Below are 19,434 nucleotides of genomic sequence, written 5' to 3'. Positions count from 1 at the left end.
ATGGCGCATGGTAGGTGGGGGACCCTGTTAGAGATTTTGTATTGTGGCCGACGAGCTCTACGCTACAATATACTGCCTGTTTCATGTTCAGAACATATCACTCACATTTCTTCGTGAATAACTTTGAACAGGTCTAAATTGCCTTCCAGTGTCTGGTTTTAAAGTACCTGGGGTGTCAGCAGCGGTTTCTGATGAGTCCGTTGCTGGAGACAGTGGAGTCTATGAGGCAACTACTCAAAGGTACTACAAGGTTTACTGGTGCATATATATGAAATATTCTTTTCCATTCTTCTATGATATGATAATCCTTCCCTTCCCTTTCTCCCAACCCTTGGTTGAACTTGATGGACATATGTCTTTTTTCAACCGTACTAACTATTTAACTATATAACTATGTTGCTGTCCATTACTTGTGAAGTATCAGGGTGTGCAACTATACCCTTTTCACTAGATAGATATAGATATATGGTAAATGTGAACATATTTGTTGCTGTTTTAGGCAGTTGCTGGATAACACAGAGTGTGAGGGTGATGATCCAGAGAGCCTGGGTACAGCCAAGATCAAGATTGGGATGAAGTAAGAATGAAGTTCTTTTTTTTTCCTCAAGCCCTGTAAGTAAACTTTAGGAAGTGCTCTAACTGACTGAGGAGCAGTGGGCCCCCTTTGGTGATGGCCCATCGGGCAGTGCCATAACGCCCAAATAGTCAGTTTGGGCCCCAGCCCATGTGCCTATTTAGATTAGTACCAAAGGGGAGGGCACTATTACACTGAGACAGGACCCCCCAGATGATAGCCCACATGCACTCAGGCAAAAAGGCGCTAGAAAAGTAGGGAATGCAAGTTGGAAAAATGTTTTAACCCCATCCCGCAAAATTACCTACCGGTACGTCATCGGCATCAGGTAATTCAACAGCAGGAGTGTGGCTTTGATTGACTGCCATACTCTCGCAGTAATAGCCAGAATTATAGAAAACTGTTTAACCCCTAATGCATAATGATTGCGGTGCGGACAAAGGGAGGATGCTGAAATTGTTCTATACAGCTAAATTCTTGTAATCCTAAACCTAAAAGACCCCCAGTGTTGTCTTGGATTAGTAACTGTTAAGGTATGTGCACACGCAGTGTTTTCAGTCGTTTTTCGGGCCGCAAAGATCCTGTAAAACGGCTGAAAAATCGGAAGCAGAACGCCTCCAAACATCTGCCATTGATTTCAATGCGAAAAACTGTGTTTTTTCCCGCGGCCGTTTTTCCGGCTGCGTCAAAAAATAGCCGCAAAAAAGAAGTACATGTCACTTCTTCAGCCGGTTTTTGGATCCGTTTTTCATAGACTCTATAGAAAAACAGCTAAAAAAAAACGGCCATAAAAAATGCCACAAAAATCGCGAGTGGTTTAAAAAACGTCTGAATATCAGGAGCTGTTTTCCCTTGAAAATAGCTCCGTATTTTAGAAGTTTTTATTTTGTGTGTGCACATACCCTTAGGGCACACCTGAGGTATTCCATAACAGATGCTTGTGCATTTTAAATGCTCAGGCGGTAATGTACTGTCATATAGACCTACTGTATTACAGTACATTATAGTTTAAAAAAAAGTTTAAAACTAACAGTTCCCTAATGGAACAAAAAAAGTTGAAAATAATTAAATACAGCTACCAATCATAAAAAAAAATTACATTGAAACAAAAATAAAATACAATATACACAATTACATTTTTTTATTTTATTATTTAATAAGACTCAATAAACAGTTTAAAACATATACAAAGTTATGACATCTATTAATGTTAAGGCAAGCATTACGGGGGTTTTCACATATTCGATATTTATCACCTATCAATATCTGATTGGTGGGGGTTTGACTGCTGGGACCTTAACCGATCCCGAGAACGGGCTTACCTGGCCATCCCTATGCGCCCCATATGAATTGAGCAGTACTGCACATGCTTGACCACCGCTCCATTAATTTTCTATGGGGCTGCCGGACACTAGGTAATCCCCTCTTTGGTATTGTGGGAGTCCCAGTGGTATCCTTACAGATCAGATGTTTATCATCTATCCTGAAAACCACTTTAATATCCATAAGCAATGGCAGAATTACTTTCTTTATGCTTTCTGCTATCATAAAAAAAATCATATAAATGCTACCGTAAATCTGATGCCTTATAAAGTGCATCTTTCGCCATATTATGCTGTCCTTTTTAAGAGCAAGATATGATAATGACAGGTCCACTGTACCATTAATCCAAACAGCACAAAAAAAATTGTGCCGTTTGGCTAATAGTACTAAGTTATGAGTCTGCCCCCCTCCTTTTCCTGCCTCTTCCTTCTGCCCCTCAATAGTAACTGACATCTGCCATGTATCTGCATCTATATACAGTGGCGGTCCGCTACTAGTGGCGGGAGGATGTTCTATTAAATGCCAGATTATATTATTTACAGTATGAGTGTAGGATAGTTCTTTGGGATGAGTTCCAGTTCTTAACTCTTCCATTCACTTGAGCGGACATTGTATAAATTGCAATTAGATTTACTTTATTTTTTCCCACACAGGTACGATGAGAAGAACAGGCAGTTTGCTATATTTATTGTGCAACTTGATAACTCAGCTGCTTTGCTGCTACAACAGGACCAGAAAGTGTAAGTGTGACAAAGACTGTCATGTCAGACAATTTCAGACTAATGATGGGCAAGTACATGATGAAGAATGCAGGTGTGTACTGTAAATGGCAGGGCCCCTCCTTGGTGTAGCCTCTCTCTGCGAGCCACACATAGCATACGACTTAATCCGAATCCTGTTCTATTTGCATTTAAAGGTTATATCACAATTACATGTGGCTGAACACATTATGCACAGATGTCTATATTGTAGATATAAAATAAAACTTAACCACCTTAATGGTGATGAAACAGAGTTAGATCTACGTTAGACATCTTATCAATCTTTCATTATTCTCTTTGATTCATTAGTATGTACAGCAAGACGTCTTACTTTACTCTGCGTTTCAAAAAGATTATACTTCATCACCTACATACACTCCTCAACATTGAAATTGCAACACCAAGAAGGAAAAGTTTTGGAATTATGGAAATCACAGGATCGAAAAAGACATGTTAATGATATTCAAATGATCAAAAAACAAAAAAATATTCCAAACCTCTTGATTTGTTCAGTAGCAAGTATGAGCGCCTTTCACAGAAATACACGCACTTTCACACCTTGGCATTCTCTCAATGAGGTTATTAACCCCTTAACGCACCTTGACTTAAGTGCACGTCATGGTGCAGAGGGAGAAGTATGGAACGCACTCACATGCTGAGCGCGGACATGGGCTGCTGGTGTCAGCTGTGTATTACAGCTGACACCCGGCATTAACCGCCAGGAACAGCGATCGCTGGCCATTTAATCCCTGAAATGCTGTTGTCAATCGCGACCGCAGCATCTTAAGCGTTATAGAGAAGAGGTCGGCCCCCTCTGACAGTTCATCGGCGCCCCCACAACGCCATCGTGGGGTGCCGTTTGTTGTCATTGCAGCCCAGGGGCCTAATGAAGGCCCCAGGACTTCCTTCACTCTGCCTCTGTTCACTCTGCCTCTGTTAAGCCCTGCCTGTGGCAGGGCTGAACAGAAGCCGGTAAAAATGACTATACACTGCAATACATTAGTTGTAAAAAAATGTTAAATAACGTTTTTAGTAGTGAAAAAACATGTAAAAAAATTCAAACGTTAAAAAAACCCTCCTTTTCCCATTTTTCCTCTGAAGTAATGTAAAAAATAAACAAAATTGATATCGCTGCGTCCGTAAAAGACCGAACTTTTAGAATATAGCATTATTTAATGCACAAGCTGAATGCAGTGAAACAAATATAAAAAAACGCCAGAATCAACTTTGGTTAATTAGCAGTGAATTTTTTTTTATAATAATAGAAAGTCATCAAAAAGTCATATGTACTAAAAAATGGTACCAGTAAAAAACGCACGTTGTGCCGCAAAAAGTAAGCCCTCACTCCGCTCAATCGACAAAAAAGAATATGAAAAAACATTTTGTTTTCCTAACAAATAGTTTTTTCTTTGTAAAAGGAGTAAAACATTAAAAGACCTATATAAGTCTGGTATCGCCATAATCGTATTGACCAGCAGAATAAAGTAAATTTGTAGATTTTACCGCACAGTGAAAGACGTAGAATTGAAAGAAACCCAAAAGAAAATGGAGGAATCACAGTTTTTTCCAATTCCACCCCACAGAATTTTTTTTCAGCTTCCCAGTACATTATATGATAGTCTAAATGGTGCCAATAGAAACTACAACTCCTCCCGCAAAAAACAAGCCTTCACACCACTCCATTGATGGAAAAATAAAAAAGTTATGGCTCACAGAAGGCGGGGAGTGTAAAACGAAATGAAAAAAAAAGGCTTGAACTCTAAGGGGTTAAAGGGTAACTGAACATTTGACAAACTTCTGACATGTCATAGTGACATGTCAGAAGTTTTAATTGGTGGGGGTCTGAACAATGAGAACCCCAACAATCGCTAAAACAAAGCAACACGCGCGCTTCTGCTGCTTCGTGTCTGTTCAGCATTTTCCGGAAATCAATGTATCGGAGTACAGGCTCAATAGAAAGTCTATTGTGCCTGTATTCCAATACATCGGCTTTCCGGAAAAAGCCAAACAGAAACGAAGTGGCTGAGCGCTCACACGAGCGCTTCTGCTGCTTTGTTTTAGCGATTGTTGGGGGTCTCATTGTTCGGACCCTCACCAATTAAAACTTCTGATATGTCACTGTGACAGGGCAGCATCTTCATCACTACGACAGCCAACCGGAGCTAAGGCCCCATGCACATGAACGTGATTTTGCGGCCGCAATTCCCCCAAAAATCCACGGGAGAATTACGGCCCCATTCATTCTATGGGGCCATGCACACGACCGTGGTTTCCACAGTCCGTACATGGCCCTGGAGCCCGGACCGCAGAAAGAACGGGCAATCCTTATTACGGCCGTGTTCTGCAGTCCAGGCTCATTGAAAATAATGGCCGCGGCCATGTGCACAGCCCGCGATTTGCGGGTGGCTCGTGGCTGACACTCCGTGGCCGGCCGACTCGAAAATCACGGCCGTGCACATGGCTACGGTTGTGTGAATGAGGCCTTGGACTAATGTCCTCTTGGTACACGCAATGTACAACTAATAAGACTTATCACTTATGGAAGCACAGCCATTATTATAAGCCCAATTGTTTAGATAAAATGTTTATATATATATATATATATATATATATATATATATATAAAGATATATATATATAATACTATTTAGTGCCATAAATATAGAGCAAATAACAGTGTATTACAAAAATGTGACCACAATGGAAATAAATATTGGATGCTACATTTTAAAACAATTTATGCTAATCTAATAGTATACTTGATAAAGATTAATTTTGTAATTTACTTACTATTAAAATGTTGTTGTTTTATTTATGCAAATTCTGTATGAAGTTACTACCAGTGGTTTTCTCTCTTCCGGTAGTCTGCTGTCCACCCCCTGTTGCCAAGCAAAATCTGTCCCAAGTTACAGAGCAGAGGAGACGGACTTTAGAAAGTGGGGGGTGTCTCTTTACTGCTTGCCCATAAAGTCTATGGAGAGGAGAGGCGGAGCAGGAGGAGGGAGCAAAGAATAGACACAAACACGCTGCCCATACAGGTCCATGGAGGGGAGGGGGATAGGAGCAGAGTGAAAAAGATACAGACAGACGCTGCATCTTCCTGATGTAAGGCCCTGTTCACACGGCAAATTTTGTGTGGTGGGTACCGCCGCAAAATCCAATTTGGAATCTGCCCGAAAATTGAGCAGGATTCTTCTTTTTCCTACTAGCTGAAAAAAATCGAATGAAATGAATGGGATGCTTAATTTTGTGGAAGAATCCACAAATTTCCTCTGTGTGAACATACCCTTACTAATTCACCCCAGTGCTGAATTCTCACTTACACTGCTCATTACTGCTGTATAATGTCCTCAATGCTGCTGCAGCTTCTATACATGTGATAGATAGTGATAGGAGAGCGTCCACTAACTCAGAGAAAACAGAATTAGAGAGTCTGCAGAGGGGAAAACGGCTAAATAATGCCACATACAAGTTATATAATGGCCAGAAATAGTGTTATTCCTCATGTCCACACATATGACCGTTTATTCTGAAAAATAACCTGAAACGTTGGGTACGGTTTAAATAAAGATTTTTATGTATTTATTAATACATATATAGTATACAATTTTTTTAGGGAACAGTTCAGATCTGAAGTAGCTTTGAGGGCCTTATATATTAGGAACCCCCACAAATCACCCCATTTTAAAAACTGCACCCGTTAAAGTATTCAAAACAGCATTTAGAAAGTTTCTTAACCCTTTATGCGTTTCACAGGAATTAAAGCAAAGTGGAAGGGAAATTTTCAAATTAATTATTTTTTTGCATAAATTCCATTTTAATCCATTTTTTCTGTAATACTGAAGGTTTTTACAAGAGAAACACAACTGAATATTTATTGCCCTGATTCTGCAGTTTTTAGAAATATCCCACATGTGGCCCTAGTGTGCTACGGTCCTGAAACAAAGGCCCCAGAAGCAAAGGAGCACCTAGTGGATTTTTCGGCCTTCCTTTTCTTAAATTATATTTCAGGCACCATGTCAGGTTAGAAGAGGTCTTGTGGTGCAAAAACAAAGGAAACCCCCCAAAAGTGACTCCATTTGGGAAACTACACCCCTAGAGGAATTCATCTAGAGGTGTAGTGATCATTTTGACCACACAGGTATTTCATAGATTTCATTAGAATTGGGCAGTGAAAATGAAAAATTACATTATTTTCCAATAAGATGTAACTTTACCTCAGAATTTTTAATTTTTTCAACAAATAAATGTGGAAAAGCACCCCAACATTTGTAAAGCAACTTCTCCAGAGTACGGAAATACCCCATATGTGGTAATAAACCACTGTATGAATACACATCAGGGCTCAGAAGGGAAGGCGCACCACTTAGCTTTTGGAGTACAGATTTTGCTGGTTTGATTTCTCTGCACCATTTCGCATTTGTAAAGCTCCTAAGGTAAAAGTACAGTGGAAACCCCCCAAAAGTGACTCCATTTGGGAAACTACACCCCTAGAGGAATTCAACTAGGGGTGTAGCGAGCATTTTGACCCCCCCCCCCAGGTGTTTCATAGATTTCATTAGAATTGGGCAGTAAAAATGATGTATAGTTTTTTTTCATTTTTTCATATTTTTTCTAATAATAAAGGAGTTGATAAGGGATTATTGTTTTTATTAGTTAAAACTTGTATTTATTTATTCTTCTTTCACATTTTTTTTTTACTTTTTTCACTTTTTCTTTTACACTGACCTGGGGACTTGAAGATCTGGTCTTCTGATCCCCGGTACAATACACCTCGCTACTTATGTAGTGCAGTGTATTGTAACTGTCATTCATCATCTGACAGTTAGCGTATTAGGTCCTGCCTCGGGCAGGACCTAATAGGCTTCCGTACCTGGGCAACCAGGAAGCCTAGCAACGGCTTCCTGGTTGCCATAGCAACCATCGCCACACGCGATACATCGTGGGGGGGCATTGACAGCCGCATTGAAGGGGTTAAATGGCTGCGATCGGCGGTAACTGCCATTGCAGCCATTGCAGCGGGATGTCAGCTGTGTATGACAGCTGACACCTGCTGAAGATAAAGCGCGCACAGCTCCTGTGCTCGCTTTATCTACAGGGCGTGACTGTACGGGAAAGAACTTTGAATTTGGACGTACAGTCATGCCCAATAGCGGGAAGGGGTTAAGGTTTTGACGGTTTACTTTTCGGAAAACGTGGGCACGGCAAATACAGGAATGGTATGGAATGCTATGAAAGCTGAGAGGGTGTTTGATTCAGTTGATCAGCAGGGTCAAATGGAAAACTAGGAGGTTGGGTGATGCTCTTAGAGATAGGGTGTGACAGACTGAGGCATCTCATATTACTCCACTACATCTTTGACTAATTTGCGGGAGGCTCAATAACTACTGAAAACTCATTTATTGGAAGTAGCTGCAAATAAGAGGATGTTTCAGAAACAGCGTTCTTATGCTGAAGGGGAGAAAGCAGGACATATGCTTGCTATGGTTGCGAGAGCACAGTATGGCCAAACATACATTGCAACAATACAAAATACTGATGGGATCCTGATATCCTGTAATGCAGAGAGAGCGGATGTGTTTAAATCTTATTATGCTTCTTTATATAGTTCACATGTTCAGGTGTCTGATGCACAAGTTGAGGCATACTTATCTGGTATCTCATTGCCGCTTTTGTCCTCTGTTGATAGAGAATTTTTGGAGACCCCATTGCAGTTCGAGGAGTTGCAGGAGGCGGTGGCATCCCTAGCTAATAATATTGCTCCGGGGTCGGATGGTCTTCTGGTGGAAATTTTTAAAAAATTGGGTGACATACTTTTGCTTCACCTCTTGGATGTTTTTACGTCAGCTGTTAGAGACCAGGGTTTACCTGACACTATGAGAGAGGCAGTGATAGGGGTTCTTTTGAAACCTGGTAAAGATCCTCTGCTTGCTGAATCTTATAGACCGATATCTCTCTTACCAGTAGATATTACAATCATCGCTAAGGCCATAGCCGTTCGCCTCTCTAGGATCATCACGACGGTAATACATTCTGATCAAACTGGCTTTATGCCTCAAAAGTCTACAGCTATAAATCTTAGAAGGCTATTTTGGAATTTACAACTTCCAGCTGATAACTCAGGTAAACAGGTGCTTTTCTCCTTAGACGCAACAAAAGCCTTTGACATTGTGGAATGGGCGTATTTATGGGCAGCACTTGGGAAGATGTGCTTTGGGGACTCGTTTAGCACATTGATTAGGATGTTATATGATAGACCTGTAGCAAGAATTCGGGTGAAAAACTTTCTGACTGATACAGTTCCATTGGGTAGAGGTACACAGCAGGGCTGCCCGCTTTCTCCACTGCTCTTTGCCATAGCTATTGAGCCGTTGGCAGTTTTGATCCGGGGTGCGGTAGATATTGTCGGGTTTCGTCATGGGGAACAAGGGGATAAATTAGCATTGTACGCTGATGACATGTTATGGTTTTTGGAAGATGATGCTGCCTCCTTGGATGCCGCCAAGTCTGCTATTGGAGAGTTTAGTCAATTCTCTGGATTGACCATTAATTGGTCCAAGTCTGCTCTGATCTGGGTAGATGATACACCCGCACGGGTGACATATGAAGTGTCTCACTTCTTTTAAGTATCTAGGTGTGAAAATATCCATGAAAATGGAGGATTTTGAAAAATTTAATTTGACTCCCTTACTGGCCAGATTTAAACTTAAGCTAGAGGTGTGGCGTAAATTATATCTCTGTCATTGGCAGGTGCAATTTAATCAAAATGATATGGATGCCTCAGTTGTTATATCTTTTACACAATGCTCCTATTTGGTTACCACAACGTTTTTTTTATAAGGTCAACGTGTTATTTCGATCTCTCATTTGGAATACGGGGCATGCACGTATAAAGTTGGAAGCTTTGCAAAGAGATAAGACGGACAGAGGTCTGGCGGTTCCTAATCCTAGATTATACTATTTGGCTTCTCAACTGCAGCATCTCAGAGGTTGGGATATTGATGACTCAGTTGATTCCATCAAGCTGATGTTACAACAATTCTTATGTTCGGATTCACTGTACGAGGCGTTGGAGGCACATCAATTTAAACAGCATACTAAAAAAATATCCAAAATTATATTTGATGCAAAAAGTATGGTGGTGTGTTAGAAACATGCAATGTATTACGGGATGTACACAGTATACAGCTATTTGGGATACACCGTGGTTGTCTTATATGCATACACTAACAGATTTTGCTTTGTGGAAAAACAAAGGGGTCCGTAGAATAGACCAGCTTTTGGAGAATCAAGACCTGAAGTTATTCTCATGTCTGCAGTCAGAATTTGGTCTCCCTCATACTCCATTTTATAAATACCTTCAGCTTCGTCAGGTGTACGGCATTGAGAGTAGGACTACGGATACCACAGTAATGGACAATGTCCTAATCGGAGTTATCTGTACGGCTAGTCATACTTCTAGCCTTATATCTCTTCTATACAGAGGTCTTTTGATGAGGTTCCTAGATGGATTTCCCTCGGTGTTGAGGGTTAAATGGGAAAGAGATCTTGGGCCCATAGAAGAGAGTGAGTGGGATGATATTTTATTGCAGATTCCTAGATTGTCCATGAATGATGCACACCGTATCTCTCATTTATTTCTGATACATAGGGTTTATAGAACACCGGTGTTTCTGACTGAAATTTGGTTTCAGGATTCCTCAGCTTGTCCTAGATGTGCTGGGGAACCGGGCACGTTGATACACATGATGTGGCAAGGTATAAAGCTGCGGCAGTTTTGGTCTGAGGTAGTGGACCTTATTTCTTCTGTATATCAGGTATCGGTAGATTTCACACTATTTATTAGTGTTTTGGGGTACGTGGAGGATGATTCTGTCTCTGAACATGTCAGTTTGCCTGTTGCCCGTATGTTGTATGTAGCTAGGGAGCTTATTGCACAATATTGGCTGGATGATAGACCTCCTACATTGTCAGAATTTTGTAATAAAGTCACTTGGCTAACGTGTATGGAAAAACATATTTATACATCTAGGAATGCTAAACACAAGTTTGATAAAATATGGTCTCCTTGGGTTTTGAGACAGGGCCTGAATTCCTTGTCGGATGCTGTAGCGGAGACGCGTTCTGAACCGTAATAGCTTTCTGGTCTCTATGTGCTGCTTAGTGTAGCTTGATTGGCCTATGTGGGATTTTGGTAATCATTATATTTATGTAATATGGAATTATACCTGCTATGCAATATTTTTGGTATTGTTATGTCAGAATACCGTGTACTCATGGTCATATTTGCTCTGGAAGCTGGGGGAATGTGTATTTGGGGTGTTGTGTTGTATCACAAATGTTTTCTTTTTGCTGAAAAAATAAAAAATTACTTGATTTAAATTATATATATATCCTTCTCAATGAATTAGAATATCATCAAAAAGTTAATTTATTTAAGTAATTAAATTCAAAAAGTGGAACTCCTATAGATTCATTATACAAAGAGTGATCTATTTCCAGCATTTTTTTTATTTTGATGTTGAACATTATGGCTAACAGTTAATGAAAACCAAAAATTTGGTGTCTCAGAAAATGTGAATATTATATAAGAACTACCGAAATGTTGGCCTACTGAAAAGTATGTACAGTACATGCACTCAATACTTGGTCGGGGCTCCTCTTGCATGAATTTCTGCATCAATGCGGCGTGGCATGGAGGCGATCAGCCTGTGGCACTGCTAAGGTGTTATGGAAGCCCAGGTTGCTTTGATAGCGGCCTTCAGCTTGTCTGCATTGTTGAGACACTAAATTTTGGGTTTTCATTAACTGTTATCCATATTTATCAACATTAAAAGAAAAAAATGCTGGAAATAGATCACTCTGCGTGTAATGAATCTATATAATTTATGAGTTTCATTTTTTGAATTGAATTGCTGAAATAAATTAACTTTTTGATATTTTAATTCATTGAGAAGTACTAGTGTGTGTGTGTGTGTGTGTGTGTGTGTGTGTATATATATATATATATATATATATATATCAATTCAGATCACCCCCTTTCCCTAGATCACATATAAAAATAAATAAACAAAAATAAATATAAACACATTAGGTATCCCCGCGTCTGAAAATGCCCGAACTTTAAAAATATTTATCCAATACGATGAGCGCCATGGCAGGAAAAAAGATCAAAATGGTCGATTTTCGTAGTTTTTCTGCCACTTCAATACCCCAATTGTTTTTCTTTTGAAAAAGTGATCAAAATGATAGACATTCCTCAAAATGGTATCGGTAAAAATGACATCTTTCCCCATACGAAAAAAACGCCTTACACAGCTCTATACACAGAAATATAAAAAAGTTACGGGTGTCACAATATGGTTATGCATATTTTTTTTCCATTTTTTAAAACGTTTAACTTTTTTTTAAGGTACTAAAATACAACAAAAACAATATCAATTTGGTTTCACCGTGATCGTACTGACTTGTAGAATAAAGGTAACGTTATTTTGCACCGTACAGTACACACCTTAAAAACTAAACCTGTAAGAAAATGGCACAGCTGCTGTTTTTTTCCAATTCCACCCCATTCTGAATTGTTTTACAGCTCTCCATCACACATAATATTCCATAACACAACACAATAACACAATCTGTTCTAAATCACAAATAATATTAAATAGAAGGCACAATTTGTTCCGTAAAAATGAAACCCTGATATGGTTGTGTCAACGAAAAAATAAAAAAGTAAAACGTGAAAGAAAAAACAAAAGCATAAAAACGAAAATTAGTCTGGTCCTGAAAGGGTTAATTGAACAGTTAAGGCTGTGTTCACGTCAGCTTTCCATCGGAGGAAGCAATGAACGGGAAGCCAAGTGGAAACCATGTCTTCTGTTTTCATTAACATTGATTTCCATGGTAATGCTTCCGTTGCAATTGGTTTCCGTTCTGTAAGTTTTCAGTTTTTTTCGCTAAAACAATAGCGTAGTCTATTTCGCTATTGTTCCTGCTAAAAAACGGAAATCTTACGGAATGGAAACAAACGGAAACAAATTGCAAGGGAAGCATTACCATTGAAATCAATGTTAATGCAAACAGAAGCTATGGTTTCTGTTCAACTGTTCAACGCAAAGGTCGAACGGACCCCATCAACGAAACCCCGACACTGCTGTGAACAGGCACTAATTCTAAATTTATTGAGGAAATATTATGAGTAGATTGGTACAAGCAAGAGATATTTTTGGAGATATTAAATTATTTGTTTTATTTCTATTACCATTTTTATTTGACAATATGTTTTACTCCACATAATTCCGTACTCAAAGAAATGCAGAAAAGACATACACCTGTCTTCTCCGTGCCTCCATAATACATTACATTGTCACGAAAGTTAGTAAGTTATTGTCCTTTGGCCTTCCCTAAAAAAAACTGCACTGTTTAAGGCCCCATTCACACGACCGTAGTTTTTATCTGTAATTACGGATTCGTAATTATGGATTATCTGCGGACCCATTAATTTGTATAGGCCACGGACATCTTTCTGTATATTTATGGATTTTTATCCAGGTCATAGAAATGATCTGCGAAATATATAACATGTCCTATTCCTGTCCGCAATTGCGTCACGGACTCGCCCATAGAAGGGCGCGTGCAAAATTGCGGACGGCTACAGATGTGCATCCGTATACGCCTGTAATTGCGGAAGCGTTGCTATGTGGAGGCAGGGGATTCCCCAAGAAAATGGCGTCTGAGTGATCATGTGACCTTTTCAAGGGGTTGCGACATGTTGGTGACATAATTTGTAGCCTCCCGTTTTTTTTTTTTTTTTTGCGGATCTGTAAATATGGATGCACTACGGACTGTATTAGCAGACAAAGTGCCAGATATACGGATGACTACGAATACATATTTGCGGACAGTAAAAAACACTACGGTTGTGTGCATGTGGCCTTATGGAAAAAATACTATTCCCACAAAACACTCCTATAATTATGAGAGTATCAAGAGTGCACCTAAAGTGCACGCAAAAACAGTTTTTGTAACGATGAGACAATGTGATGTAATCAAAAAATACTAGTGCTTATTTGCTACACAATAAGAAATATTCTATCGCATTAAGCATGACGTAACTACTGTACAAGTGTGTTCTGTGCAATTACACCTCTGCCCTCACCTGACACAGTGGACCCTAAGAACAGTCCTCAAGAAGCGGATTTTAATGCAGTTCGTTAGAAAGTTCGTACTTGTTCCATGTTAGATGCAGCTTTGGTTTACACCCCATTGACACTGTGCGGTAGAGCATATTTATTTATGAATTAGCATATCAGCCGCCGAACCGAATGGGGCTAATTACGGGGGAACAAAATCGAGAAATAAAAAAAAACGAAGCTTGTTGGTCAGGGAAAGGGCTGCAATAAAATTTTGGTAGCGATTTATCTTTTTTGGGGACCTGACAGGTCCTTTTTAAGCCTTGTCTGAAAATATACTTTTATTTTTTATTTTCACAGATACATCCGTGTTGCTGTTCTTCCCTGCTCTGAAAGCACAAGCTGTTTATTCCGGACAAGAACTCTGGACATATCAGACAGTCTAATGTACAGCGAAATGTTTTTGGTGCCAGTGTCCCGTGCAACTTTACGTCAAAAAACGTTGAGAATTGATGTTTGCTTATTACAGAGCAAACATCGAGAAGAATGTCTGGTAATTGACTTTTATTTTTATGTTATAATCGCACAAATCAGATGTTACTGTTCAAGGTTTAAATCACATTTTAACAGTTCATGTCAGTATGAACTTCATTCATCTACTGTACATAAGAGGTCCTTAATCTTATGTGGGCCATGAGCCACTTTCAGATAGGACAGATAATGTTGAGCCACATTAAAAATTAAAAGGGAAAAAGCTTATTAAAGATCATGACAAGTGATATGGCACCTACCATAGTTGTGCAACCCAATGACATTTTTTAGAAAAATGTTTCCAATGGTTTAGAAAAATCAAAATCAAATTTGACTTGAGAAGTTTACATAGCCTTTAAGCTAATTTGTGCTTCAGTAGCTCTTCTGTGGGATCGGACCAGACAGCCTAGCCTTCGCCTCCCATGCACATCAATGAGCCTTAGGTGCCTATGACCCTGTTGCAGGTTCACTGCTTGCCCTTCCTTGGACTACTTTTGGTAGGTACCACTGCATAACGGGAACACAGCTTAACAATGTTACCATTCACTAACCGTAAAATGGTAAGGATATGCGTTGAATACATTTTCACTATATAACGATTAATTTTTAGTTAAAGAGGCTCTGTCACCAGTTTAATACTTCTCTATCTCTTACCTAATCTAATAAACGCTTTGTTGTAGATAACTACGTTTTGTATTTTCTTTATTAAAATGTTTATTAGTGACAAAGTTCTAATTATTTTTAGATTTATGCACATTTTTTGTAAAAGCCTAACTGGGCGTTTGTTTTTGTTTTTTTCCAATCAGCGTCATACACTTTTATTCATTCATGCCCAGCTTTATTCACAGCACAGCATGATCTCGCGAGATCACGCTGTGACGTCACTTACTCCCGCAGTTCCTTCACCGGAGCAACGGGAGAATGACTAGACATCGCCTCCAGCCATGCCAGGACTGCTGCTTGAGAGGGATAATCGTGCTGGCATGGATGGAGCCGATGTTTGGTCATTCTCCCATCACCGGAGTGGTGAAGGAACTGCGGGAGTTAGTGACGTCACAGCGTGATCTCGCGATATCACACTGTGCTGTGAATAAAGCTGGGCATGAATGAAGAGAAGGGTATGACGTTGATTGGTCAGCGTCATACACTTTTCTTTACAACGCCCACTTGGTGAAACAAAAAAAAAACGTCCAGTTGGGCTTTTACAAAAAATGTGCATAAATGTAAAAATGATTAGAACTTTGTCACTAATAAAAGTTTTTTTTTTTAAAAAAACAGTAGTTATCTACAACAAAGCGTTTATTACAGGGGTCTCAAACTCGGCTGGGTAAGTGGGCCACATATAGAAAAAATGGGAAGTTGACGGGCCGCATTACTTTCAAATTTGATACAATACAAAATTATTGTTAATTAATTAGTTATTTGAACTACTATAACACTATATTACTATAATAATGCTACATTACTATAATAATACCGCTTGGTTTAAAATTTTAGAGAATTCTCCTTATTTCAACAATCCAGTTTTCCAGTTTAAGTGTCGCTAAATGCAGACCGGCGGCTCAGTTGGCAGCGTTTGGCAGACACACATGTCAAGATTGGGCAGCCCCTTTTTAGATAGTGCCACAGTGCCCTCGGTGGATGCTGCGGCAATGCCCTCTGTGGATGCTGCCGCAGTGCCCTCTGTGGATGCTGCCGCAGTGCCCTCTGTGGATGCTGCCGCAGTGCCCTCTGTGGATGCTGCCGCAGTGCCCTCTGTGGATGCTGCCGCAGTGCCCTCTGTGGATGCTGCCGCAGTGCCCTCTGTGGATGCTGCCGCAGTGCCCTCTGTGGATGCTGCCGCAGTGCCCTCTGTGGATGCTGCCGCAGTGCCCTCTGTGGATGCTGCCGCAGTGCCCTCTGTGGATGCTGCCGCTGTGCCCTCTGTGGATGCTGCCGCTGTGCCCTCTGTGGATGCTGCCGCTGTGCCCTCTGTGGATGCTGCCGCTGTGCCCTCTGTGGATGCTGCCGCTGTGCCCTCTGTGGATGCTGCCGCTGTGCCCTCTGTGGATGCTGCCGCTGTGCCCTCTGTGGATGCTGCCGCTGTGCCCTCTGTGGGTGCCGCCGCTGTGCCCTCTGTGGGTGCTGCCGCTGTGCCCTCTGTGGATGCTGCCGCTGTGCCCTCTGTGGATGCTGCCGCTGTGCCCTCTGTGGATGCTGCCGCTGTGCCCTCTGTGGATGCTGCCGCTGTGCCCTCTGTGGATGCTGCCGCAGTGCCCTCTGTGGATGCTGCCGCAGTGCCCTCTGTGGATGCTGCCGCAGTGCCCTCTGTAGATGCTGCCGCAGTGCCCTCTGTAGATGCTGCCTCTGTGCCCTCTGTAGATGCTGCCTCAGTGCCCTCTGTAGATAATGACACAGTGCCCTCTGTAGATAATGCAACACACCCCTAGATAATGCCACAGTGTCCTCTGTACATACTGCTACAGTGCCATCTGTAGATGCTGCCACAGTGCCCTCTGTAGATGCTGCCACAGTGCCCTCTGTAGATACTGCCACAGTGCCCTCTGTAGATGCTGCCACAGTGCCCTCTGTAGATGCTGCCACAGTGCACTCTGTAGATGCTGCCACAGTGCCCTCTGTAGATGCTGCCACAGTGCCCTCCGTAAATGCTGCCACAGTGCCCTCCGCAGATGCTGCCACAGTGCCCTCCGCAGATGCTGCCACAGTGCCCTCCGCAGATGCTACCACAGTGCCCTCCGCAGATGCTGCCACAGTGATGTAGTGATGTCAGGGGCTTGCCCAGAGCTGGAGTCCCGCGGAGCAGAGCCGCTTCTAGCACTCTGCCTGGGATTCCAGCTCTGCTCCTGACATCACTGTCCATGTATATGGACAGAGATGTCAGGGGCAACCTCAGAGCTGGAGTCCCGGGCAGAGTGCTAGTAGACTCTTCCTGGGACTCCAGCTGTGCTCCTGACATCACTGGGACTCCTGCTCTGGGGAAGCCCCTGACATCATTGTCGATGTATGAACAGCGATGTCAGAGGCTTCCCCAGAATCCCAGAGCAGAGCCTATACTAGCGCTCTGCCCGGGACTCCGGCTCTGGGGAAACCCCAGACATCGCTGTTCCTATGTGGACAGCGATGTCAGGGAATTCCAGAGTCTCGTAGCAGAGCCTATACTAGCGGCTCTGTGTCCCGTGGGCCGCAGATGACAGCCCCAGGGTGCTTGAGACCCCTGGTTTATTAGATTAGGTAGGAGATAGAGAAGTATTAAACTGGTGACAGAGCCTCTTTAAATAAAACCAGAAAATCTCTTTAGCATTTATTTATTTAGCATTTATTAGGAAACTGCTGTAAAGTTCAGTTACCATCTGTATTTAATTCTATGTTCAAGCTTTAAATTTTGTATTGACGTTTAGACTATTTTCACATTGGTTGAGCCGACGTTGCTGACGTAAAAATTTTATAAAATCTGCAACGTCGGTTCAACCAATGTGAAAATAGTCTAAACGTCGATACACTCACAGGCGCACACACATGCATATACACACACATTTTTTTTGTACCATTTGACAGCTTATTAACTTTAAAAAAAGGACTTTTTGATGCTATTGTTGGGATTATAATGAGGGCAATATCTATGAGATGCCTTCATTTAAAATTGAAGTAACTTCTTCATGTCACATAAAATAGATAAGTGAGATCTTGAGGACCATTTTGATAAGCAGATGCACATATTCTGTAGGGGCTGAGTTGGCCTTCAAATAGTAAGTTCAAACAACGACTTTGATATTTATATTGCAATGCATAATACATGTCCTTTTAATTGGGTGTCTTTTTATCTTTGGTGTTGAAAAGTACAGATTGGTTCTATCGTTGCTATGACTACAGTTGATGTCTTTTGATGCTTTGTCACATTTTGTACACAGCAGCCAGAATGCATGGCTTAAACTTTCGGGACCTTATCATGCACTGATGCTGTGGCAAAATCTCTAAATTTGATCAGATGTGAAAACATAAAATGTAAAGTAACACACACACATATATATATATATATATATATATATATATATATATATATATATATATATATATATATATACATACATACATATACTAGTCCTTCTCAATGAATTGGAAAATCAAAAAGTAAATTTATTTCAGTAATTCAATTCATAAAGTGAAACTCATATATTATATAGTCATTACACACAGTATGATCTATTTCCAGCATTATTTTCTTTTAATGTTGATGATTATGGATAACCGTTAAAGAGGCTCTGTCACCACATTATAAGTGCCCTATCTTGTACATAATGTGATCGTCGCTGTAATGTAGATTACAGCAGTGTTTTTTATTTAGAAAAACAATCAATTTTGACGGAGTTATGACCTATTTTAGATTTATGCTAATGACTTTCTTAATGCCCAATTGGGTGTTTTTTAGCTTTTGACCAAGTGGGCGTTGTAAAGAGAAGTATATGACGCTGGCCAATCAGCGTCACACACTTCTCTCCATTCATGTACTCAGCACATAGTGATCCTGCGTTGTTCACTATGTGCTGTCACTTACTCACACATTAACGTTACTGAAGTGTCTTGAGAGTGAATAGACATCGCTTCCAGCCAGGACATCATGTGTATTCACAATCCCGACACTTCGATAACGTTTGTGTGGGACTTAATGACCGCAAGCATGATCTCGCTAGATCACGCTGTAAGTTGTCATTTACAGCGTGATCTCGAAGTGTCAGGATTGTGAATCGCGTTCTGGCTGGGGGTGATGTCTATTCACTCTCAATACACTTCAGTAACGTTAATGTGTGAGTAAGTGACAGCACATAGTGACCAACGCAGGATCACTATGCGCTGAGTACATGAATGGAGAGAAGTGTATGACGCTGACTGGTCAGCGTCATACACTTCTTTACAACGCCCACTTGGTCAAAAGCTAAAAAACGCCCAGTTGGGCATTAAGAAAGTAATTAGCATAAATCTAAAATAGGTCATAACTCCGTCAAAAATTATAGTTTTTGTAAATAAAAATCACTGCTGTAATCTACATTACAGCGCCGATCACAATATGTAGAAGATAGGGCACTTATAATGTGGTGACAGAGCCTCTTAATGGAAACCC

General features: G+C 40.8%; 1 protein-coding gene across 2 annotated transcripts in view; it reads left to right on the top strand.

Annotated features, from left to right (window-relative positions):
- WWC1 (WW and C2 domain containing 1) overlaps nt 1–19,434 on the top strand; it is a 210,153-nt gene that overhangs the window by 152,324 nt on the left and 38,395 nt on the right. Inside the window, exons 12-15 of one of the 2 annotated variants that reach the window (XM_075856421.1) lie at nt 150–240; nt 500–577; nt 2,551–2,637; nt 14,148–14,340. In XM_075856421.1, coding sequence (XP_075712536.1) covers nt 150–240; nt 500–577; nt 2,551–2,637; nt 14,148–14,340 — 449 coding nt within the window. Of the gene's footprint in view, nt 1–131; nt 241–499; nt 578–2,550; nt 2,638–14,147; nt 14,341–19,434 lie in introns of both variants that reach the window. The other variant, XM_075856420.1, reaches the window with a different exon arrangement.

The sequence above is a fragment of the Rhinoderma darwinii genome, chromosome 3 (genome assembly GCF_050947455.1).
Source record: "Rhinoderma darwinii isolate aRhiDar2 chromosome 3, aRhiDar2.hap1, whole genome shotgun sequence".
NCBI lineage: Eukaryota > Metazoa > Chordata > Amphibia > Anura > Rhinodermatidae > Rhinoderma > Rhinoderma darwinii.
Note: the sequence above shows the minus strand (reverse complement) of the source record. Positions and strands in the feature narration are given on the sequence as shown.